The following is a 27,776-nucleotide window of genomic DNA, read 5'->3' as shown; positions in this document are numbered from 1 at the left end:
GATTACTTGACTGACAATTTCCTAAATGAAAAAATCTTATATCTGTCTTATTATTGGGTTACTGCGTTGGTAAGTTTAACTAAAATCACTATAATGCTTGCAACGTTTTATTATTTTTTTTTAATTTTATTTTTTATAATATTTTCACTGTTATGTACTTATAATACTTTGGATCGTTAAAATTTGTATTTTTAGATAAAATTATATTTAATTAATACTAAGAAAGTTGTTTAGTTGAGTTTCTCTTATTGTAAATTTAAAAAAACCTGTATAAGCCAATAGTGACTTGTTTGACCTAAATTTCAAATTTGTTATGTGCATGATTTAACACTTACAGTATATTATATTATTATTACTATTTTATTAATACAGAAGATATGGTTTCCATGTAATTACTCGAAATTCAACCCTGATAATTCAGTGCAATATTATGCAAATCTAGATAAATAATATAAAGTTGTTATTAATCAAAATTTACTATATTATATAATATGGATTGTAGTTTTCAATTGTTTTCTATATTTGGTACATATAGTGAAATAAAACTATCACCTCTTGTGGTAGAAGATCACCACTTTGATAAAATATATTTATTTATACTGTTCAAGAATATAATCAATTTATATTGAATAATTAATAATTTGATACTGAATTGTCACGAAGAATCACGTAAGTAAATATATTACTAAAACTTTAAATTGAATTATCTCGTATAGAAACTATAAATTATATTAATTGAAATAAACGCGAACTACATTTGACAATTTGATCTAGCACTACTTATATGAGTTCTGAACTTTATTAGAATATCTAATGCAAGTACATATACAGAGGACTTTTTGTGAGGGGATGGGAAGAGATTAATCATAATCGATATAATGAAAAATTGAAAGTTATTGTGTATAAATAAAAACAGTTTAGTATAATATTTCAGCGGGGGGTGTTTGAAGCCCAAACTCCATCTTTAAATGTTTCAAACATAGTGAATAATAATAATAATAAGAAGAAGAAGAACGTAAAATCATATTGTACAAAAAACTATATTAACTGATTACTGTGTTCAACAATATGTATAGTATTATTGATATGTGTTATTCGATTTTATTATCATCTACAAATAATATATTATATTTGTATTAATTTATTGCAGTTGTAAAAACACCTAAATAACATTAACAACAACAAAAATCTATTTAAAAAATATAAGTGCAACAGTTGCTTACATTTTATATTGATATTTTATTATGAAGAATTGTACAGCACGTTAAATCCCGCGTAAGCAGACCTCATCGTGACTGTAAATGTAAGCAGCGAAGCTGTGTACTTGGTGATGCCCATCGTAGTTAATTGTAACGGTTTTTGTGTTCTCAGAATTATTAAAAGACCAATCCGTGCTAACTTTGGATCCTTGCATTTCACTAGCTTGAAATAGACGCAATCCCCGAATTGTTTGTTCTGTAATGTTATAAAATTCTGTACCAGTTGTTTTTATTTTATAATAATTTTTGTTTTTACCAATTAAAATAGATTGCCAACATGTCAATTTACTGAAGTGTTGGGTAAATAAATCTAATTTTTTGATCCTCGGATCTCATTGGATTACTCATATTAAAATTTGTAAGTATTATTTATTTATATTTACCATCATCGAAAATTGTTCACCAATCAAGCAGTAGAAAAAGAATTGCGAAACCACTATGATGAGAAGAGACATCATTTTTATATGAAACGCTGAAAATCCATTTGCCATTAATACGCTGCTTGCACATAAACATGTCATTACCATGACATACACGATGTCGATAATGAATAACAAATTAAAATACGATTTGAAATGATTGAAGTACCTAATTGGAAAAATGAATATTTTAAACAATAAGTTATACATTTATTTAATTTAGGTATCTAATTATTAACATAATAAAAAATAAAATTGTATTTTTAAATAGAAATTTACGTAGAAAATATTTGGAAACTAAATTCTTAAAGAAAAAAAAATACCTAATATATGCTCAATCTTTAAACCTTATATTATAATTAAGGAATACTAAACATCTGAAGTTGTGTATTTAATTTCTTATTCTGCAATACTTTGAGACAAATAAAAATTTATAAAAATTTTTAAATATTCATTAATGGTCACAGTGCAGTATTAATAATTTATTCATCATACCTATAACTATGTATTATAGTGTTTTAATGATAATATGGTTATTGTTATTGGTTATACTGAAATTTTATCTTTAATTCGTTTTAAATATTAATTGCTTTGATACTAGAGATTATTAATAATTTTATCTAATAGGTACTTAAAATTTTATTTTAAGCTTTTTTACTGACCTTCCAATGGTTAATGATAACACATAATATATTATTTTTATTTTTATTTCACATGTCATCTAGTTTTTCTAATCATATTCAATTTAATATTGCGAGTTCTATTAGTTGTTTCATTGTAAAATATTTGTTTTATTCTGTTCTACAATATTTATAATTAAGTTGTAGAACTCACGTCCTTATATTGAATAAAGAAATAAGTACATGTATACCATTCAGTTATCTGAAAAAATAACTTTATCTTTTGATTTTACTACCATTATATGATTTTTGTAAACACTTTAAGGCAGTAAAACACAAAAAAGTTTATAGGATGAATTACCGTCGTTTTCATTTATTTATAGAATAAAATAATCCACCCACTTAGATTTATTTTTAACCCACTGAAACTACCTAAAAGTTTTAAAATTGAAATCTCTAAAACAATATATGATAAAACGATACCCGAATGATGTAATTTTAAATTGAATTAACGATTTATATAAGAAATGTAATTACATTACATTCAAATTTTAATTGCAAGTATTTCAGGTTCGAATAATGCTTTATATGAACTCATCGAGTAAAAGTTCCAAAATAGTCAAAACCGTTTTAGTGGATTAACATTGCGTGCATACATAATAATATTATACAATTTCCTCCGCGAGCGTGCTGAAATTTCCGGTTTTTAAACTTATATTTTAAAACGACTCAATAAACTATAATTTTTATGTATATAAAAAAAAAAAAAAAAAATTGGTACCTATTTTTAATATTGTCAGAAAAATGAATCTTTATTAATTAGTCATATTTTAATGTCTATGTACTAGCATTTTATTGGTAGATGGATATGACTGGGATGTAACGTGTTTTGAATTAATGTTTAAAAAATTTTAAAATTTTAAACACTCGTATAAATGTATAATAAAATGTCGTATGTATACAATATACATACATATCCATGAATTATACGTGTATTTTTGTCGGTTAATTATAATAACTGTGCAAAGAATATCTATCGGTTGAGCGCTAATAATAACAACGACGTTTATTGGTATGCGTCGCGGTACGTACAGCTGTATAGGTAAACATTGCTCAGGTGCAATTTTCTCCCGATGAATATTAAAAACCGGTACAATGTAGTGCGAAAATGCTATACACTCGTGGGCATGCAAGTCTGATGGATTATTTTAATTCTTCCTCAACTGTATAGGTTATCATGATGTATAAAATATTTTTTTTCGTACAATGATTTAAGATGAAAAACCTTCTTTCGTGTTATTATTCGTACAGCAGCCATTGAAATTGTCTCATTCGTTGATTGTTGTATTGCAAAAATCACTTTTTGATTAAAATGAAACAATGCATAAATATTATAAAGACGTATGTAAACTATGTATACATCCATTTGATATTATTTCGGGGTTTTTATCTTTTCGATAATGTTGGAGTAAACGATGTAAGTTTTTTTTATGGATGAAAAAAATGTCGAGTTTCTAATTCTGGTTTGGACAACTCCTATTTTTTTTTTTATTAATATACATATTTCATTTTTTTTTTTTATTTAGTAATCAAAGTTTTCGAATATTGCTAAAAGTCAACTTTTTGTTTTTAATTGCAGACCATTTTTTTTTTAATAACACATCCTAGTATAACGTTTATTTTCTAAAACTTTTCATGGCTGAATCACAAATTTCAGTTTATTATTAATTTTTACAAGCCACGATCGCCCAGTGATTATTGAATACATTAGTAGTTTTAACCTAAATTAAAATAACTTGACTACATTTTTTTCTACAATCGTTTAGTACTATTTACTATTCTCAAAACTTAAAGCATTAAATGTATAAGGTCTTTTTTTATAATATCTTTTGTCATATATTGTAGACAATCGTCTTAATTAAATTAAGCAATACTTAAAAATTCATATAAATAGGTTAAAATAACAATTGTGTAATTGTGTAATTCAGAGTCGATAAACTTTACATTTCAGTTAGCATAGTAAGCAATATATAATAATAAGAAATGTTAATAAATGGTTTTAATAATTTATCGGGTTAAAATAACTATTGCGTAAGTTGGTGTCCACGAACTAAAAATTAGCATAGTAAGGAAAAATGTAATTATAAAAAATATAATATGTAGAACAATCGATAGTAATTCGATTGTTCGTTTAAGATATAAAAGATATAGCGATGCCAGCCTAGGGGTCAGTGGTGGTGATCGTGTGATTCGATCGCCATTGGACGTTGCATTCAAATAAAGTATTTTTACTTCATTTTTGGTTTTACTTTATTTTGGTATACGTTCGAGCAATCGGCTTATACGACAATATATATTATATATTATACAATATGTTAAGACATTCAAGTAAGCGTGGAAATATTTTATTTACATAACATAATGAATTTTAGAATAAATAAGGAACTTTAAATTGACAAAAATTTGATTTTGTGATTTAGTATTACAATTTATATTGGTTCAAGTTTTAAATTGGATGAAAAAAAAAATGTAAAATAAATATTACGAAAATTGATAGAAAATAAAAGATAAATATTTGTATGTAACACGGCGCAATGGTTAGGCAATATAGCTACATAACTATGAGAATCTTACAACGTTCAATAACTCATATTATGTTCGATTTAGTGTTATAATATGTCATATATTATAAGCAAGACGATTTTTCTGTTTTACACATTCATTTCGATTTTAGTCAATTTTTATTTTAAATTAATCTTTTAAATCTAGTTGATTGTATTTGATAAGACACAATACGTGCGGTGATCGCATGTCCACCTATAACACTATCATAACCAGATGTTAAAGTAGAAATAATCATAGGAAGACTATCCATAGATATTTAAAAATTGTAAGCATCCAAGACCATGATTTTTCGATATAGGTATTTCATAATATTTTAATTACATATAACAGAATTAAGCAACAATTTTTGGAAAATAGTGGGAATAATTACCCATTGGACATCAAAAATAATTATGAAATTATATTTTTTTTTTTTATCAAAAATATTCTTTTTAAATATTTTTCACTAGTTATATCTTTAAAACAGTTTTATTTGATAAATACATAACTAAGCAAATGACATAAATATATTATTAATTATACTGTTGTGAAAATTAATTTAAATATGTACAAATAATACATACTTATATTCAGGCAATAACAATTAAATATTACAACATAAACATAACTTAGATATCTCTCAAGATACATAATATAACGCCAATATTAGTATCAAAATTCATAACTAGATACCTCCACACGGTTCAAATACTAATTTAAATAACTATTTCACTTCCAAAATAAATTAAAACATCATAACTTCTTTCCTAAATATAAATATGATTATACCTCAAAGACAGCTTAAATAGGATATTATTACAGATTCTAAACTATTAAAAAAATGTATTGTGTCTTTCTTTTTTCGTTTTCAATAGAATCAAAAACTACTGGATGATTTTCAATAAAATTCGTATCAGTAAATCCAAAACGAGAACGGCGGTAGATAGATAGTCTGTTGACATTTAGGTCAGGCATTAACTGGATGTGTCATGGGTATAATAACAATCACGTATGAAAATTAAAAACCAAAGCGTATGGCCGAAGCTTATAAAATGAAAAAAAATATATACTATTTCGACGATGAAAGAAAGGTTTAGATAATAGATCGATCAGTTGTTTTAGAACGACTCCCGAAGTCTGATAATAACTATACATATTATATTCACTGCAGACTGCAAGATTAATTCTACATTTTACCGGTCGATCTCGGATTTGAAAAATCGAATACCACAACAATACCGCGGGCGGGTTATAAGGAATAAAACGAGCTACGGGGGGGGGGGGGGTGAATACCGCTGGAACTCACGTGATGAGCTTCTGATGGTGCTTGACGCACTCGACGAGACCGTCGTACGCGGCCCCGCGGCGCCGGCCGGCTCGCGCGTCCGGGCGGCCGTCGTCGTACCACATGTCCACGTGCAGGTCGCGGACCGCGTCGACCAGGGTGTCCACTTGGACCTGCATCTCGGTGACGAACAGCACCATGGCGAACACCATGCCCGCGATGCTGGTGAGCACGCTGAGCGACACGACGAACTGGGCGGCGTACACGGCGGCGTACCGGGCGACCGTCAGCCGCGTCCACGGCGTCCACATGCGGAATATGAGCGCGGCCGGCGAGTCGATGTCGCCGTTGCGGGACGCCCAGACGACGGGCGCCATGCACATCATCACGTTGGCGGCCGGCATGACGGCGCCGTACGTGCGCACGAACCGCGAGAAGAGCGCGTCCGCGGTGGCCCGCCGCCCGTCGTACCAGAAGTCGCGGCGCATCGCGTCCAACATCCGCTGCAGCCCCGGCCGCTTGTGCACGCCGATGGCGAACAGGGCCAGCGTGCTCGACGAGCCCGTGATGTACGTGAGCATCTCGACCGTCTCCTCGTAGCTGGTGTGCCGGACCGCCAGCGACGTGGCCACCGACGTCATGATGAACGCCCAGAAAGCGCATATCAGCCACGGGTAAGCGGCCGCGATCCGCCCGACTGCAACTTGAAAAATCATCATCCGCGGGTTCACCGCGTACTCGCGATATCGCGATATTATTATAATATTATACGTATATTGGGGGACACTAAGAATATCGGTGGAAAACTCGACTGTTTTATTATTATTGCAAAATCTATATAAACGTTTTTGAGAATTAGGTATTTATTATTTTCTTTTTTTTTTTTACATAAATTTCAGTATGAATAAAACGACATTTTATATAGTGTTATAATAATATACTTTTTTGAATCGCGACATATATTTTAAAAATATTTGGATAAATAAAAATCTCAATACGGACTGTTATTACGAATTCGAAAAATGTACTTTGTCAATAAAAAAATTATTACGATAAAAAATATTAATAACGTTGTTTTATTTCGAAAATAAATTGTGCAAAAAAATATTTTCAAAAAGACAAAAACGTTAATAGTTTTTGAAATAACAATTGTTGTTCGATAAAGAATCAGTCAAATAATTAAAAACATATTATCGTTAATTTTGTGTGTGGGAAGACGGAAGAGGTATTTGTTTATTATGTGTGTTTCTAATATTATTAATTATTAGTAACACGTTGGCGTATAGATTATAGCACGATGATAGTAATAATGCTAATAATACTTTATCACATATCATTTTTTATATTTACCGATCGACTTTATTTAGCGCAAGATTAGTGAATGAAAATGTTTCCGCCATTTAGATTTGGCCAACGTGTCGCATTGGTATATACGCCATCACTAGTCTAAATGAAAGAATTCGATGGTTTTACCTGGATTCATTTTGTGTGGGTTTATGCATTTCAAAATGAATTATCCTAATTTGAAATTGTAATACATGTTACATTATAATATAACATACGATCAGTAAAAATAAAAGTCTCATATGTTGGAGTGAGGAGTTTATCAAGCCCACCTACTCGGTTATTGTGTCACTGATGATGCTAGATCGGTTTTAAGATTACGATTTCGTAGGTACCTGAAAGGCTAAGCATTAACAAGTTACAAAATTAAATTGCTTTTAATTAAATATAACAAATTACTTTTTTTTAGAAGTGACTTCTTACTTAATGAGTTAAATTATTAACAATAATATACAGTAACTTATCAATTAATTAATAAATTATAAAATTATTATAATGTTAAGATACATTTTTTCCTAATTTTAACTCTAAAGATTTAAATTAAAAAATAATATAATATCGGAAATATCAAATATTATATATACGTTTTTAATGTTATAGCCTATAGGTATGCATTCTAAATAAACACCTACTGAATTTTACTGTTGAAGTGTTTCACACTATTTCTGGATTCTGCAATAGCAATTATACTAATATGTAAAACGAGTAAATAAAGTATGCTGTAAAATAATAAGTTATAAATAATAAATTATAATAGTATATTTGCATATTCCCAGAAAATAATATAGTATTATATAATGGATATTAAACTGCAGAACAATAAAATTATAGGTGTAACTGTTATTGAGTAAAGAAAAATATATGTATTTATTAGCATCCTACACACGTCTCGTTTTAATGTTTGTATACTCATTAATAATTTCATTAATAATTAATTGTTATTGTTGTGCTTTTCTAATAACACAAATTATGTGTAATAATAAAAATGTAATTTATTTATATGTAAAATATTAGTGTTAACAATACTAAAATGTTGGGTAAAAAAATACGGGATAGACTTTTTGCTAATAATTAAAGTACGAATACAGAAAAACTTAGTTAATCCCTTAATGGTCATATTGTTTTACTTTGAACGAAGATTTGATACACTTCATATTAGTCACTAGTATAATAGTAAGGTAAAATTAAATATTTCATTCTAAGTATTAATTAATTAATATATAATATTAAACGTGTAATTAATTATATTCTTATAATAATTTTGATTTTTAAATTAAAAAAATAATAAATTAAAAGAGATTTAAACGCAAAAATTATTTTTGTTTGATTTGCTTCTCAAGTAGGGAATCTGTGAGGAATCTAAAGCATCGTGGGTTTCTGAACTGGTTTCCGTTTAAATTTACTATGAACTTTTTTATTGGTAGAATTTATAACCCAATTTTACTGTAAGATATTACAATAAGTGCAGACATCGTCTCTCCTAATTTTATAAGTCTAGAACTGCAAATAACATAAAATATTAATATTATTTGGAAACTAAATTAAATGTTTGTTTTGTATTACAAGATAGAAGATACTTTATTGGAAGTGTGACTTCGTCAACGTGTAAAATATATATTATAAATATCTAAACACGTTTACACAAACATGTTAACATGTAGTTTGTAAAATACATACAATTATTGTTAAACATATTTTTAAAGACCTTACAATTTGAATCGTTTGAAAAAATTTATTTTTATTTAACTGTTTTATACATAACATTTTGAATATTATTTTATATTATTATCTAATATATAATATTTTATGTCAACTACTAATAATATATTATATGGGCAATTGAAAATCATTATAAGTATATGAAAATTTTAAGTATAAGATATATGTTCCAATATTTTGTTGAAAATTTCATATTTGTAATAAAAATAAAATATTTATTTAATCATATCGTCAATATCACTATAAAAAACCTTAGTAAATTATCAATAAAATATTTTTATGTATTAAGAACTAGTACGAACGATACAATAGCCCATAATTCGTTCATACGTATATTAAATACTAATAATATTATTATAATGAAACATTTTTTATTTTTTTAATAACCTAATTTAAAGGCATTTATCACACATTTTACTAGTTATGGATCAAAATGAGGATGTATTAAAAAAGTACTTACACGATTGACCAGCCACTGTGCAATTTCATCGTATAAATAAGAAAAAATAACATGAAGTATCTACTTACATAGAAGACAAAATCAAATAAAGATTAAAATATTGTAAAAAAAATAACATATATCAAAAATATTAATTACGCCTAATAAAGTCATTTTAATTACAAAAAAAAATATAAATATATTAATTCATTTTTTAGGTCAATTTTATATTTTTATGACATTTTTAGAGCAAAAGATCTATTTTGTTTCTAAGAAAATTTATTTTTTTATTTTTTTGAGAAGTAACCTATTCCAACCTACAGCGAACGATTTATAATGTTTATAACCAGTAACTAGAACACGTTTTTCGTATCGAACAAAAGACGAAATTAATTAATAAGACTATAGTTTTCTTCTCAAAATTCAAAACAACATGCACGTACGCAACCTCTAATATCAGTTAAAGTTTATTATTCGACCAAAATCAACTATCACCTATTCCTTTAGTTGTACCTATCCTCACTATATTCTTGTTTTTCTTTGATCTTCAAAACGAAATAAAAAAAATACCTTTATTGCTATGGCCTGGATATACGTTTATTCCGTTTAAAAGCAATAACGTCAGCCAGTATACGGACATTTTTTGTGTCGTAATATTCTCCGATGTTTTCATGATGTTGTTTGTTCGTTAAAAACACTAAGATTGATGGGTGAAGTACGACCGAAAATGATGATTGTCACAGTCATTTGGTTTTTTATAATTTAGTTTTAGTATTTTTAATAGTTGACTACCAGATGAATGAATAATTAAATGTGAAAGTTCACGGAAAATTATAACCGTAGGTATTTTCAAAAACTTTTAATTTGATTGTAGCCGTCGCCGTGGCATACCCGCCCACTGAAATCAGTTGGTTATAGTATATAGTACGTATAATTATAAATATATTATGATTAACTTATTCAGTTCAAATAATCACGTTCAAAGTCATAGATATATAGCATGTATTATAAAATATTATCGAAGTATATATATATAATATGATACATCGTATATATATATTATATACTATAGTATAGGTACTTATAAATCATAAATACATAAAAAAACATTATTTTTTCATATACATACTTTAAGTTCTTTTATTTATTTCTTAGTTACAATAACAAATTTTGATTATTTACCTTATTGTATCGTGCATTATCTGCATATATTTTATACTTATTATAGGAAAAATTCATTTTTATCATTAACGATTCGACATTTGGTTTGATATCATTTGAAATTTGAATTTAATATAGAAAACAACATTTTAGGGTTATTTCAGATATACTCAGATATTCTCTCAAATTTCTAGCCTAACCGGACCCTATAAAGATAAAAATTAACATATTTCTATAATTATCTATAGATAATTAATAAGATGGTTAAGCACGTTGTAACTACACGTAGTAAAGATGGTAATACGGAATAAATATTATATAAGATAAAAGAGATATAAATAATTTAAAGACAATAAAATAATATATTATTAAGTAATACTAATACTCGTATATTATTTATTAATTACTACGAAGCCTCTATTATCATGGTGTGAATTTACTAAAATTATAAATGTCTATTTAAAACGAGCATTTATATGCCAAAAGTTTATGAACCTAATATAATTACAATTATTATTCCGTATATTAGTTCTAGTTTAGAACTGTAGTATTCAAAATTATATGTAAATAATTTTGAATACTAAAATGGAAAAATTAATTTGTCGATTTATCTCTTATCTTATTTTAGTCATAATAATTGAACAAAAAAACTTTTGAAATAATGAAAATGCTTTTGTTTTCAGCTTTAAAAATGGTTTGTGATAGAAAATTGAATCTGGTATAGGTTATATTTTAATATTTAAAAATATCCATATTTAACAATATGACTGAGGAAATCTAAAAGAAAATACTTTCTGAAAATATAAAATAAACCATAACTTAAATTATCGTTTTTATATGTACGACGTACGTAATTTAATTTTTAAAATATTTAAATTAGCTTTAAGCTATTTATAGGAATTTTAAATTTCGAAACTTTTTGGTTTTATTTTTAAATCAAAAAAAAGTTAATAATGATCAATACGTTTGAAAATTCAAAACTAGATTTCTCTTAACCATACGTTCGGGCCCGTAGCCAGACCAAATTTTTAGGTGGGGCAAAGTAAACTTTTGGTGAGGGAATTATATATAAAAACAATGTATTTCTATTATTTTTAGGGAGGGCAATGACTGGATTTAGGGGAGGACAACGCCCTCCTCGCCCCCCGTGGCCTCTGGCCTGCATACGTTTTATATAAAAACATAAAAAAAATACACAATACCAATACTTTTAGCTTTTTAAATTACTTAAAATTATGAGAAAACCATACAAATATGAAAATATTTATTCTGTAGTTTAAAATATAGAATTATTTTTCGTTTATTTTATTTTATTTTTTTATTTTTACATCGTCCACGCCTGATTAAATAATAGATTCAAACTCTCAAAATTGTACCTTAACTACACAACAATAGAATACCTAATGTATTAAATTTCTATACATTTCTTCATATAGTATACACAACGTAAATTATGTATTAACTATAATATGTAATTTCAAGGTATTAATGGTGTAATACAGTTTTCCTGAATTTGAAAATTAAATAAATTAGATTTTTACAAATTATTTTTTCTATAAACTAAGTCAATGTGTCAACATTTTTGGCTCATGGACGTTGTATTTTCATTTGTTCTAATAGTATTTGTTTTTAAAAGTTAGACATCGCTGCAGGGTCATGAAAATTGCAACACACGATTGCCCTCAGTGGTCAATGATGTCCATCTTTTTATATCTTTTCCCACTTTACTAATGATTTTGGGTGTTGTACTGTTGTACCTTTTTTTGTAGTTAATATTATATATAACATAGTTATACAAGTGAAAATAAATATATAATGAAAAATAACAATATGCGGTTGATTGATGGGTGTATTTTTATTTCGCAGTAAGGGAATCTGGTGATCCAATTTTTTTTTTATGTATAGTAGGGGATTGTTCGGACAAATGTTAAAATTAAGATTGGATAAAAGAAGTTTTGGAAAATTGTGGAAGTTTTTATGAAATTATTTATAAATAATATAAATGATTTGTAATGGGATACAAATATAGGCGAAGCGCGTGGTTGCTAACACACTAAGGATCGTTAACTATTAGACCAAGGTTTATAAATTGGAATAATAAATTAGTTAAATATTTTGATAATCTAAAAATAGCTGTAGGTTAAACTAATATTATCTATAAATTACGATTAATTATGCTTTATAGAGAGATTTTGAAATCAAAGGTATTGTCCTTAGTTTATGTTATCTGTGGTTTAAAGATATTCTTTTAGATTTGTTCTGAATTTTTTAGGTTAACTCTGAGGTTATACTTAAACACAATAACTTGAAAATGGTAACTGATGCATTATTTAATTATTTATTACATATCATAATGTTATAAATATAAATAAATGTATTTTGGTGTTTTGCAAGCTTTCAAACATGTTTATAATATAAGTATGACAATTTAATAAACAATAGTTCTTACCTCGTTTCGCCGAAAATGTGTTCCTCACAAATGATACGAATGCAATCGACGTGTTTTGTCGTGTGAAGTTTAATGTTTCTTCGACTGTCGTAAAAAATCTGACTATACCTATTTGTATTAATATTATTATTCCATTCAAAAACAACTTACTGATATAAACCATTCTGTTAAAACTCTATTTCGATTATTATTTACACCGAAAGTAGAGGGAACTGAAAATGAAGATAGGTACCTATTTAATTATTGGACCGTCAATATGCTGCCTTCCTACACGTTACAATTAATTGGACAGGTAACTTTAGGGAACATACTTTGATTTAGTATTCTGTTTGTTATTAGTATAGAATATAAAGGTATATTGTTGTAGAAACTTTGAAATTCTATACATGTATAAAATATATAATTTAGGTTTAAATAACACTTCAACTCTCCCTTGAAACCACTATACCGAATATCTTAAATATATTTTGTTTGTGGAATATTAGATAGATGTGGGTGTTATGTAAATTATAATGTGATTTAAAATAGTTTAACTAAACTATGTATTATAATATCTATGATCCTGTAAAAGATGAATTTCACTTAAATAGATAAATTCTGTTGACATACCTAGGTACTGTTATTATTTGTTTAAATTTGTGTAAATTTGATAATTTTATATTTTGATCAGATGAATGTATTGATGATATATGTTTTGTGTGTATGTTTATACGTTTTATAGTAGAACAAATGTTTCAATATCCAACTTTAAGGGTATTGTTCGGCAAAAAATTCTAGTTTAGCGGTCCTAGCTAGGATTTTAGAAAGGGCCAAATGTAATTAAAAATATAAAAATTTACAACTATTTACAAAATTTAGTGATAAAGAATTAAAATTAATAGCTTACTCACAGAGTTAAATATTATAACGACAACACGTGATAAAATACAAAAGGACAATAAGCGATGACGAATAAGCTGTTCATACTAGACTACGAGATGGAAATGAATAAATTCATAATCATAGGTATCTATTTATTTGCTAATTCAATATAAATTTAAAATAGAAAGATAAAATAAATAAAAATAATAAGATAAGATAAAAAGTGACCATCATTTTATTCACTATTTATAGAATTTTGGATTTTAGAATGTACGATTTAATTTTAGTGCAGACCGCGTAGTGGGTAACCTTTGATCTAGTTGATACTTATGAAGGTTCAAAATCAATATTCTAAAAATTTTCTGAATAATCAGAAAAAAAAAACAAAAAAAAAAAAAAATGGAAAACGGGGGTTTTTACGCAAAACTAGTTTTCAAATAAATCCATTTAGTTGTTTTTCTTTAATTCAAAAATGAATTACCATAACCTTGAAATTTTCACAAATATATGTATCGCCATTTACTATTTACAGCATATAATCTTTAAAATATTTCAAATTATTTGTAATATACGAGTAGAATAGTAGATATACTAAATTTTTAATTTTTTTTTCTCTCTTAATATTACAAATTTTTTAATTTTGTGTAAAAAAGATTGAAAATTTAATTTACTATTCATAAGTTGCTTAAATACCAATTACTTAGTATATAAACTAACAGACCCCATCTTCACTTAGAATCATTTTCCTTTTTCGTATATAATGACAATTCATTCTTAACCTATAGCAGAGCGGTTTTCACAGTCCACTTTTATTTTTGTGTGTAATATTTAAATCGAAAGTTGACAAAATAGTTTATTGTCATTGGTTGTGTGCAACTGTTTATTATACATAATATTAAAATATCGATTGTTACATTATAATCTTGCAATCACTTTACATTAAAAATTAAATATTCGTGTCAGATGTATTTATTAATGTTCAAGATATTTTTCTATTATAACAGCGTAATTTATATCAATTTCCCAATCTTTTCATGGAATTGGAATATCCGAACATCATCATTCCTACATCTAATGCAGAGGCGCCCGCAAAGAGGGGCCAATGGATGCCATTGCACCCACTGACATTTTTTAACAAACAAAATAATCGCTGGGCACATTCATAACTTTATTTTATAAAATTTCAGCGTTCATAAAAGCTCGTATTAGTGAATTACCAACAGTACAAATAATATTTTTGATTATCCTAGTTCTACCAAAAATATATAATTTTGTTGCGAGTATGTGAATATATAACATGCATTTAATTTTACACCTATTGAGCTGATTTTCTGCGGGCACCCCTGATATAATGTATGATTAATTTTTGCAAGAATATTTTAACAACGATTTACGTAATATGTATTTCCACTTGTATACAACACCCCATTTAAATACTTTTGAGAAGTTTCTTGAAAAGCTTTATAACATTAAATTAGAACTAAGTTTGAGAATTAAACAGTAAAGTGTGACTTCATTAAATGTTACTTTATTAAATCTTTTTTCACTTTAAATGTAATAAGTCTTTGTAAGACACTTTATAAGATAAAACGACCGCACAGTATGACACCATCAAATATGCATATGTAGCCATGTTAGTACCGCGTTTACAATTGTTCGAAATTACAGAATATATATAGAGACAAAAAACAATAAACGTAAATTATATCATATATGACTCCAACAAACTAGCAATTTATTATGCAATTATAAATTTAAAAACGTTGGTAGGTACGTTGCTATTTATACACTTGAATTAAACAATAACATATTATACCGATCGATGTTCTATATTTAATAACTAGTAATTGGATAAAACAATAGTTGGTAAAATTAAACTATGTTTATTATTTATAAAATACTTATAAACTTTTGTTGTTTTATAAATATTTTATTTCAACAATAAATACGAAAACATACATATTTAAGTTGTTGATAACGTTAAAATATTGTATTTAAATTAATTATTACATGTTATTGTAGAGGTGGTTAAATATTTAAAGGATACATATTGTGTATACTGTATATACCAATTAAGCATTCATTAATTAGTAGGTATATGTAATACTTAATGCTTACTTGAGTTTTAAAAAGTAATAGAATAAAAAATGTATTATAATTAGCATAATATGTGTTTCGACGGAACTCCGGAGATAACAGTTCTAACTTCTATAACTCGACGACATTAACCTGCAGAAACTAAAGATGCAACTATAGCGATTTTTAGGATACTTGGTGAATTTAATGTAAATATGTATTAATATATAATTTTAAGGAACGGCTGTACAATATAAAGAAATATGATCACGTAGGCTTAAAAACACAAAAGTGGACATAAATTAGTTGATACATTCTTTGATTAATTTAATAATAAAATTAGTTCAAATGATATTTAAATAATTAAAATTTTTGATGATTTAAAGATAATCTATAAAGTTTTTTATTTTAATATTAACATTTAATTTATAGCGAGTTCAATTTATTATTTTTTTAACTACTAACTTCTCACTTTACTTATGTTCCCTTAGCTTAACTTAACTTGAGTTATTTTATTTTACTAACTTATCCTCTTTTGAATAGACATATATCATAAGTAGTTTTGTTAGTAACTCTTAGATCTGGAACCAATTCATAATACTCAGTACTCACGTTTAAATTTGATTAACGTGTAGATTATGTATATTGAATTACGTCATACATATAAATGATAGACAGAGGTATATATTTTGAAGTGTACAACTGATAATAATTAATATATTTTTATAATGTTTATTATAAATAAATGAGATTTTTTTTTTATATATTGTTAAGACATCTTTATTTTAAATAGGTAGTAGAATTTTGAAATAAAATCAAACATCACTAATACGTAGCAAACTAATATAAATCTGAGTCCATTGTTGGATTAATGATAGGCGCAAGTAAAGATTGACGAAAACTGATAGATACTGTTGATTGAGTTGAACATATTAAATATTTACTAACGACGTTTCTTCTTTCCAAGTCCTGTCCATAAAATGCCTGGATCGTGATTATTTGTACCACGATATGATTCCCCATCGTCGTATCTTACAAAATTTCTCACATTATCTGATGGTTTACGTCCTCGAAAATAATTTCCAGGATAAGAGATATCTAAAATAATCATAAATCAAGTTAATAATTTTTATAACTTATAACAGAATAAAAGTAATTTAAATTAAATCAATACATTATACCTATTATATTATATTATATTATAGGTATTTAATAAACTACTTATTTAAAAGTGATACCTATTTTATAATAATTTTAAAATTAATTAAGTCCCTACAATTCATTATGTATAATTGTATAAATGTATATAAATACAAACTTTTTTATAATCAGTTCCAATATTTTAGATAGGTACTTCTTACATACTTAGGTATACTAAATAAAAACAAACACACATTGTGCGAGTTTAAAAATTTCTGTTAAATAAAACGCATTAATTGTTATTATCACTTGTTCAAAATGTAATTATTTACAATTAATTAAAAGTGAATTTAAATTAAATTATAAATATTATTAACGCTTTCACATATCTATTACATAATATTTAATTTGATACAAGCTAATTCAATGTATTTAATGTAAGCCAACTAAATACCTACATTAAACAATATTACTAATTATAAATTGTTAGTATCAAATTTATAAAGTTTTAAAATGTTTTTTTTTTTTTTTTTTTTTGTTAAGTTTTATGGAGCTAATACAATATCTTTATTTTAGTTATTATATTTAATACTAATTAGATTTTACTATGTGATATAATTATACAATTTCTAAAATTACCAAGTGCCTATGCAGTATTATACATATTTATATTTGTTTCATAAGTGTTTTGTATATCAATATGAATGATAATAATAATTAGGTATATAAGATTATTATAAATCTAATATATTATAAAAAACGTTTAAAAATATCACTTAATTACTAAACCATATCGACAATATTAATTTAATAATATTACATAGTTTTGGAGATTTTAAAGTAGTTTTTTCATTTTTGTGAAGTTTTCAATCGTGTTAAAAAGATAAAAAAAATAGGAAACAATGTAATGGAAAAGAACTATAAACAGTTGATTTGTGTAAACTATATTATACACAACATATATTTTATAATTAATTAATTGTTACATTACCGAAATAAAAACTACAATCGTCTTATAAAGAATAATATCTTAGAATTTAGTAGCTTCAAAAATATTATAGTAATTTAATATTTTGTCTTTAAAATCTTGCTTTCTACAAACTATTTATTTTATTTTATTCACCACTTTCGCTTTATAGTTTTATAATTACTAATTACTTCATATAATTAAATTTTCCGTTTGTTATTCTAAAAAGTGTTATCCCTTCGGACAAAATTTAATTATAAAGACAACAAATTATTAAGATTATTTGAAATGAAGATTATAATTTTGTGATAATTATTGTTAAAAAAATAGTAATATTTAACTTTATAATAAAGTTCTACTCGTAATAAATTAGAAAAATAAATTAAAACCCCTAATTATCGTTAGTTACATTTATTTTGAAAGTCAGTTAAAGCTGAACATTTTTATTTAACAGGCAATTAAATACGAATAAAGGTTATTATGGTTACCAACAGTGTTTCGTAAATTTCAGCTGATCGTGTGTTATTATTATTCGCCATTATTCGATGTGATTGGTAGTGAGATGGCTGAAGTAGAAAGGGAGTAACTTTATAGTAGTGTAGCTTGACGAATTAAATTTTCTTTAACCAAACATTCATAAATCATAAGCATATTCAATTTTTATTATGAACTGTTTTATTGCAATTTACGTTGAATATCTACTTCAAAGCCTCGGATTTAGAAATAGAAATAAGTGTTAGTCTGTATACAACAAAAGGTGTTAAGGAGTTGAAACCATATTCCAATAAACGATATCTAACCTACAGACACTGATATAAAAGAACAGCCAATACAAATTACGCACTATAAGTCCAGTACCTTCGGACACAAATTATTCAATTTTTTTAAACATCTCAACACTTCATCGTTTGAGAAAATTATACAACCTGTGGGTAAGTAAAAAAGCAACAGACTTACAAATTCAGTTCAGGCTTATCATCAGATACGAGTCCATGACGGAGAAAAAATTATACTGATGTGCACTCTTAGAATATTATAGAATCTTACACACATGGAAGCAGCGACACAGCAGATTGCCAACAAATTGGCAACTCCAATAACTAAGCTTTAGGCAGTCTTATTCCCAAAACAAAACGTATTCGGAACTAAGTGTATTTGTACGAACCACAGAATTGACGGAGACGTAAGACCAGTGGCGTATCTAGGATTCATTTTACGGGGGTGTTTTAATATTTAATAGTGTCATGGAAGGTGAGGGAGGAACCCTCACACCACCCATAATACATTAACAAAAATCATATATTGATATAAATTATTATACTAGTGAAAATTATTATAAGTATGTGTAAGTTGTATAAAACTTTTTTTATTATAAAGCACATAAAATAAATAATACTAATACTAAGACAACAATTACAACATAATACATACGGCCGATGGGGGGTGTTCTAACACCCATATTACCCCCCCCCCTTAAATACGCCTTTACGTAAGACTAAAACCAGTAAGACCTGCTGGGCACGTTTCTTCGATTAAGTATATACGTATATTGGAATTATAAAAGTTTAAAATATATTCATCCCTAACTTATTATCTTTACTATATAATAATATTATATCTTAATTTATGTTTTAATTTTAAATTTAAAGCTACATTATTTCAACTTGGCAAACGGAGTCATTTTGTTTTATTTTTTATTACGCATATTTCTATGACAATACAAACCCTACTGAAAGTTATTCATTTTAGGCTAATAAATCAGTTATTTGATTTTAAGTACACAAATGTATGTCTTACACGATTCGAATAACCTAACTGTACTCAGTCTAAGAATTATTAAATATATTTCAAATTAAATTCTAAAAAAAAACATACTCCAATTATTTCATAACATAATAAATTGGATTATGAACTGTTTGATTTTAAATTGTTTTAATTATTGTTTCAATTATATAATTTATTCACATTTTTTAAATATTTACATTTTGTTAATAATACAGTTAAGGATTCATTTGAGCAATTAATTAACATATGAATTTCGTATGTAATAAAATAACGAAATAAATGTAAATCTTGAAATATTCGTAAATTTAACTATTAAGTTATATTCTTTAATCACTAAATTTTAAATTGACTATAACAATTCAGTAACATTAACATTTGTTAGTACATTAATTAACCGATTTAGTTATTAGTTAAATTAATTATTAATTGCTAACTATTAATAACTAGGCAGATATTCAAGTTTAGAATTATTAAATTAAATTGTAGATATAATGTTTTATAGTACTTACAATAATTAAAATATTATATTAAATTCCATTTGAAATAAATTAGAACTTTAGACGCAATTATAATATATATTATCAGACAAGATCTTTTCAAGCAGGTTTTTTAAGACAAAATGTATGATTTTAAATTTATAGAAATATTGTTTAGGTCCTATTACTCTAGTGGGCTTATTTCTAGTAGGTGTAAAGGATTAAAATATCTTTTCAATTTATTACTATTGTGGTAATTCACCCAAAAATATAATAATATAATCATTATCATGATAACCGTGTTGAATGAATATCTAGTTGAAAATGTTTGTTATATAGTTTATATATGACCAATCAGATTACATTTACCTAATTTTTAATTGAGAAAAATTTAGTTCTAAATGATAGTTATTATCCGAGCCAAACAAGATGACTCTAGTCCACGTTGTTCTACAGAACAATCAACTTATGAATTATAACGGCCATAGAGCATTAAATAATTAGATCATATGCACCTATAAATTAATGAAATTTAAAAAAAAAGAAAAAAGAATAAACGATTTAAAAATATTGGAAATAAAAATAAAATCAATTAATAAGTAATGACCATCTTGAGAGATTCACGATAGTTTAAAGAAAAGGTCTATAGGAAATATAATTAATAATTTCTATTGAGTTTGAATAATAAATTTGATACGAATCTTAAATGAAAACAGAGGACATAAAATATTGGTAAAACGTAATTGATTAATTATTTTTAGATAAATCGCTTATTCAGATAAAAGGAGGGTTTCAAAAATACAAGGCCAACTTATAGATTAGAAAATTAACATACGTTCTTTTTTATAAAGATTATACTAGGAATTTCACTTGTTTATTATTATTTTTTTTTTTTTGGTTAAGTATATGATAAAATATTTACGAGGAAAATAATTTATTATTTCCCGATGCATAATCTATAAAAAATACATTTTAATAAAGTTTATTGTAATTTATAATCATAAACCATAATAAATACAATGATTTTTTACCATTAAAAATGATCAACAATTAACGTAAATCATGCATGTTAGTATTGAATCTATATTTTATACTAACACAGATTTACCTGCCAACCGTTTGTGTAGTTAAGCTCTGACAGCTGATGTATTAAAAAAAAATAAATATATATATTATATTTTAAAGTCATATCTAAAAATAAAATTGTCACATGACCACACTACATTAATTAGCTCAACAAACATATAAATTTGCAAAAGTAAATCTAATTTCGTAGGTTCATAACCGGTCGAATTTAACCAGTATTTAAGCCGATTATTTAAATCAGATTGTTGTTATAGCGGCGTATAATATTATATATTATAACGAATATTATAGTCCAATAGAATGGCGAACGAGAAAAACAATTACTTCCAGACGGATGGGTCTGATGTAAACGTGTAAACCACTGGTCATTCGCTTTTCCTGTGTAGGTACACCGGCTGCAGCTTATTGGAAATCCGATTAAATATGACAGATTAACCTTTCAAGAAAACAAGCTTACAATTATGTTAACTCCATCTGCAACTCACTCTGTATGTTGATATTATTCATCACAGAAAACCACCACGAAGTGAATTTCATTTATAATATTATGTAAAATAATTAGTGTAATATATTGTTATAGGTATATTTGCCTATCACTTATCAGTCATCACCAATCAATTCACAAAATGGTATTAAATTGACTTGAAATATGGAAATTAATAAAAATACATTTGCAACTAAATAATATCAGCCGATAATAATAAATTGTACGATAAATATTTAAAACATAACAGGTAAATAGGTTTATTGTTTTAAATTTCTAATCGAATGTAAAATGTAACTTCAGTCCCCACTCTCCCGTACACAAATTAATAATAAATGTATTTTATTTTGAGATTTCAAAATATATGCTGCTCACTCTTTTTTTAAATTGTATTAGTTTAAAATGTCCAAGTTAAATAAATACTAGCAAAATATGAAGCATTATCAAAGATAAAGTTGAGTTCGTGGGTTTGATATTTGTACACGGGTTTCTGTTTGTCTTATGAATGTAATGTTAGATGCGTATAATTTATAAATAAGATATATTTGAAAAATATGTAAAATTATTTTACCCTCGTCAAACAAGACATCTAATAGATGATTAAATCTATGGTTGAAAATGTTAAGAAAAGAATATATCAATAAAATAAATATAACCAACATTTTAATACCTATTGGCTATTTGTAATTAATTTTTCTATAAAACTATAAAATAAAAGGTATCTGGTATATCTATCAGTTCTCAAAGTGTAGGAAAACATTTAACCATATTCATGAAAGTTATGCTATGAATAAAATGTGTACATATTATAGAAGGATAATAAAATATTAAGCGAAAGTGTCATAATCGGTAATGTAATTTACAGCAAATTCCTGACAGTGGAAGGGTAATTTTGGGTACCAAGTTATTTTTAAACAATATACTGCTAATGATACATGATTTAGTAGAATCAATAAATTAAAATGTGAAAAGAAAAATGTATAAACAAAATTATTTCTTCCCTAAAAAGTATACTACTAAGATATAGATATTAATTAAAATATAGACAGGAAAGTGTGAAATAATTCAATATTATAAAAAAAAATGATGAAATCAAGTTGCTTAATAAAAAAAAAGTATTTAAATTGAATATATTAATAAAAAAAAATATTATTGAATGTAAACTATAATATTATTGTAGAAGTAGGTACTTATTATACCCATTAACTTTTATTAAAATGTCTAACGTGATGCGCCAAAAAATGTATGGTTTTTTGTTTCTTGTGTGCCATTAAATAATAAAAATATTATAAAAACTTATATAAAAAAAAATGATGAAATCAAGTTGCTTAATAAAAAAAAAGTATTTAAATTGAATATATTAATAAAAAAAAATATTATTGAATGTAAACTATAATATTATTGTAGAAGTAGGTACTTATTATACCCATTAACTTTTATTAAAATGTCTAACGTGATGCGCCAAAAAATGTATGGTTTTTTGTTTCTTGTGTGCCATTAAATAATAAAAATATTATAAAAACTTATATAAAAAAAAAATGTGTTTAAGTAATACTATAGTATTAAATATTGAACTTAAGTATTTATTATTTTGTTTGACGTGATTTTGTTGTTGTAAACTTGATGCCGATAATAAAAAAAAAATAAAAAGTATTTTTATATTTTTAACGTGCCATTTCAGGCTCGCGTGCCTCAGATTCACCATCCCTACTATTACCTATATATTACTCTATATGTTGATAAACATAAAAAGAAATTGTATCATTATGATTAAAAGATTATTATGGTCTATTATGATTTAAGAAGGGAAATCATTGTAATAAATTATAAGTGATATCACTTGTTTAGTTGTTTATATAAATGATATAAACAAATTCTATATACTATAATTTATAAAAAAACAAGTCCCGATTTTTTGTCAAGCATACACATCCACACCGTTTAACGTATCGTCCCTACACATTTTACTGTTATACCTGACAGGTTTTTGGAGATTTTAGTACCACTTTTTTTAGGGAACATGTACAATATTTTAACATTTTCAGAATTTTACAGAAATATGTTATTTGTTTTTTAACACTATTTGGTGTAAAAACGAAACATGTGTTCCTATAGTAACAGTATGTGTATCTTTATTTTATTTATATCGAAAAGGGAACACATAAATAAGTTACACAAAATAAATTGTGTGTCTCTCCTGAAAATTTGAATTTCGACGTATATGTATTAAATATTTTAATATATTAAAATATTGTTTAAAGCGTATAGTTTAAGCAATTGCCCACGATCCATCTCAGAATGTGTATAGTATATACATAGAATCGACGATGAATCAATTATTATTGTAGAAGTATATGAGATGTGACAACGGCTCGATGCTTTGAACGGTCCTGCGGATTTTGAAGTATAGATCACGTGTTTTAACTATGACTGACGTATTTAATCTCGAGACTCGAGTTGTTAAAGATAGCTTACAAGTGAAAACGCATCCAATAATAATAATAATAATAACCAATAGAAAAGTAGTATAATAATTTGTAACTCAGTAGCTCGCTGATTGGTTGTATGATGCGAAAACCCACAGAATTCCCGATGTTGCTGTTTAATAATCATTGTTGTTCATTTAACGACGTTATAATATTATTATATAATATATTTTGCGGGTGTAAGAATAATGATATTAATGTGAGAAAAAAATTATTCTTATTATCTATAAGTATATTTATGGGCATATTTATAAACACCAATTATTATTGTTATTTTGCGTAGATATAAGATATATAGACTTTATAGCATTTTATGATCGAAATAACTATAAGACAAAGAAACAGCCCCACAATTTGCAAACAATAACTATTCACGGGGGCGAAGCACACGGGTGAAAGCTAGTATGAAATAATCTAAAATAGTGATCGCACCTGAGTGATCAGATCGCTATAATACTTAATCATTGGAAAATTGAAAAATCTAGAGTTGTATTAACGATTAATATTTTCACCGCCTGTATTTAAATTTATGCCTTTTATTTTTATCGATTTCTGCCCTACAAAATGAAACAACCATTCTAAAACATTACAATATGCATGACATAGTTTAGAATATTTAACATGGTATATCTTCTTAAAAAGTGAAATTTTACAGAACATTTACTTCTTGATCGATATATTTAACACAAAACAAAACCATATTAGGACATTTCAAACAAAAACTAACAAGCAATAACGCCAAAATGTACACTTCCCTTTTGACCACTAAAGATTTTTTTTTGAATTTACAACTATAAAAATTGACATTTTTTTTTTTTTTTTAATTTTAAATTTATATCATATTAAAGAAGTAAAACTTTAGTTTATTCTTATTTTTTTTTTTTAAACAAACTAACTATAAACGAAATTAAACTTACACTGAAGTTTTTATAAAACTTAAAAAATTTGTGACACAAAAAATGGTTTTTAATTTGAATATGGGTAATATATATTACTAAAATATTTTATTGCAAATTATTATTTTTATTATATTTTCTTACATAAATTTGTTAAACAATTATTATATTATTATAAAAAATAAAACTTATTTTCATTTTTGACATATTCAAGAAAATATATTTGATTATCATGGTTATTATTATACCTATAACTTATAAGTATTATATTATTATGATTTGATTCATGTTTATTTGACTAAAGTAATCAGAAAGCTTAATTTTCGACATATTTATGAAGTCATATTTTTCTACCTAATTGTATGTAATAATATTGATGATTAAAAATCACATTGATGGATATATAATCATATTGTAGATATTACATAAAAAAATTGTCAAATTCAGTTGTTATAATTAAAAATTTTGAAGAAAAATATACTGATCGAAAAATGGAAGGGTACTATTTGGCCAAAAAAATGGTGACCCCCTACATTTTTATGCAAATACTATATTCTAGAATCATAAGCTATCGGTTAATAAAATTAATTAATCGTGTGCCCTTAAATTCACAAATTTATAGTTATTTTATTTTGAAGTTTAATTTCAAACTTAATTTTAATTTTCAAAATCGTTATAAATATTAACAAAACTATTATATATATTGTAATATAATTGTCTCGAATAACTGAAATTTGAAAAAAAATGAAAAGACGATTTTTAAAAAACAAATGATAATTATATGGTTTGAAAAGAATCATGAATGCTATCGTTCTATTAACTTATTTATAAAAATATTATAATTTAAATATAATTGGGTTTTAACGGTTAAATACATCCAGTTATAATAGGTTTTAAATAAATTTTATTATTACAACCAACGTGTAATAAAAAAAAATAGTCGCTGCTTTAAAACACAAGTGAACGTAATATTGGTAATTACAATGTATTCCAGTGTAAATGAAAAAGATTTATGAATTATAATATGATCATTATAAAAATATATTTAATTAAAATTTGTAAGTTATTATTTCTTACCATATTTTCTTTGAATATTGTACTTAGATTGCTGGTTTTCTTTCATTTGCTTAACATTAGCACTTATATTATCGAAAAACTGCTTCAGGTCACTCATAACATCTGTTTAAACAAAATAATATTTAATAATATAAAAATACATATTGGTAAAAGGAAAACAATTTATGTAATGATTATAATTTTTTTTTTTTTTTTAATTTTTATTATTTTTAAAAAAATATTTTCAACCTATACAAAATTGAGTATATAAAAATTAAATTTGTTAAAATTAAATATGTAGCTTCATTTCATAAACATCAAATGACACACTTGATATGCAGAGAGAATAATTTTTTAATAAAATTTAAAATATACTCAAATCAGTATTATTTATTGTGTTCCAAAGTTATGGAAAATATTTAGATTTTTGTACATTTTTTATAAAAGTTAAAAAAGTAATAATAGGAAAACTACCTACTGTTTTAAATTTAATAATATTACTTAAAATTTAATAAGACTTTGTGTGCATACCTATGTTATATTTTTATTTTAAAAGATGAAAAGTAAGTAAGAGTACATGCAAATACGATGGAATGGAAGTCTTGTAAAAATATTCTCACATCATAAGTAAGTGTTTACAAATTACAATTTAAACATATATTTTATACTCTTGTACGTTATAAAATAAAACTTAATTTGTATTTAAACATTTCTTTGAATCCTTTATTAATAATACACATACATATATTTTAATAGTCTTATTATATAATAGTTTTTAATGTCATAGAAATCATGTAATACAAATAAAATAATAAAATAAGTTCCATTTTAAAGTTAAATTAAAAAATCTTTAATTAATAAGACGTAAAAGTATAATTAAATACAAATTACCTAAAAGTAATATTTATAATAATATTTTACTAATATAATTTTCAGTTCATAACTAATAATTTGTGTTTATAATTCAATATCATCAAAGACCTACCTATCTCGTACATAGAGAATTCGCTAACTTAAATTTTGTGAAAAATTACTTCATTAAGTACATTCATGAATATTATGATTAACCGCTAGTTTTAGGGAGGCAGATCCATACGTGCTCATTTTCATTTATTATCAGATAAGCAAACATATGGTAAGAAACTTCTCTGGAATATTAATACA

At 25.5% G+C, this 27,776-nt stretch overlaps 2 protein-coding genes and 1 long non-coding RNA gene across 5 annotated transcripts in view; 1 reads left to right on the top strand and 2 right to left on the bottom strand.

Annotated features, from left to right (window-relative positions):
• Positions 1–765: 765 nt before the first annotated feature.
• Positions 766–10,643, bottom strand: LOC114128511 (uncharacterized). The gene is made up of 4 exons (XM_027993033.2): positions 10,260–10,643; positions 6,209–6,890; positions 1,643–1,847; positions 766–1,455 (listed from the first exon to the last, which is right to left on the bottom strand). The coding sequence occupies exons 1-4, from the start codon at positions 10,360–10,362 to the stop codon at positions 1,243–1,245; spliced, it is 1,203 nt and encodes a 400-aa protein (XP_027848834.2). The 5' UTR covers positions 10,363–10,643; the 3' UTR covers positions 766–1,242.
• Positions 10,644–16,937: 6,294 nt separating this feature from the next.
• Positions 16,938–27,776, bottom strand: part of LOC126549948 (E3 ubiquitin-protein ligase RNF123-like) — a 53,653-nt gene continuing 42,814 nt past the window's right edge. For 2 of the 3 annotated variants that reach the window (XM_050200489.1, XM_050200490.1), the window contains exons 4-5: positions 26,634–26,735; positions 16,938–17,334 (exon numbers count right to left, since the gene is read on the bottom strand). In XM_050200489.1, the coding sequence (XP_050056446.1) occupies positions 17,180–17,334; positions 26,634–26,735 (257 nt within the window). In that variant the 3' untranslated portion in view covers positions 16,938–17,179. Of the gene's footprint in view, positions 17,335–26,630; positions 26,736–27,597; positions 27,761–27,776 lie in introns of those variants that run through there. The other variant, XM_050200488.1, reaches the window with a different exon arrangement.
• LOC126549950 (uncharacterized) lies at positions 22,081–22,561 on the top strand. Its single transcript, XR_007603921.1, has 2 exons — positions 22,081–22,178; positions 22,271–22,561. It is a non-coding gene; the product is annotated as an uncharacterized LOC126549950 (long non-coding RNA).

This window comes from Aphis gossypii, chromosome 2 (assembly GCF_020184175.1).
Source record: "Aphis gossypii isolate Hap1 chromosome 2, ASM2018417v2, whole genome shotgun sequence".
Taxonomy (NCBI): Eukaryota; Metazoa; Arthropoda; class Insecta; order Hemiptera; family Aphididae; genus Aphis; species Aphis gossypii.
Note: the sequence above shows the minus strand (reverse complement) of the source record. Positions and strands in the feature narration are given on the sequence as shown.

What these genes read in the sequence shown, in the direction of transcription:
- LOC114128511 (XM_027993033.2), bottom strand. Translation starts at nt 10,362, where the DNA reads ATGAAAACATCGGAGAATATTACGACACAAAAAATGTCCGTATACTGG. An exon ending in TCCAGGCCATAGCAATAAAG is followed by an intron (nt 6,891 to 10,259) that starts GTATTTTTTTTA and finishes TGATTTTTCAAG; the next exon opens with TTGCAGTCGGGCGGATCGCG. An exon ending in CACCATCAGAAGCTCATCAC is followed by an intron (nt 1,848 to 6,208) that starts GTGAGTTCCAGC and finishes TTTTCCAATTAG; the next exon opens with GTACTTCAATCATTTCAAAT.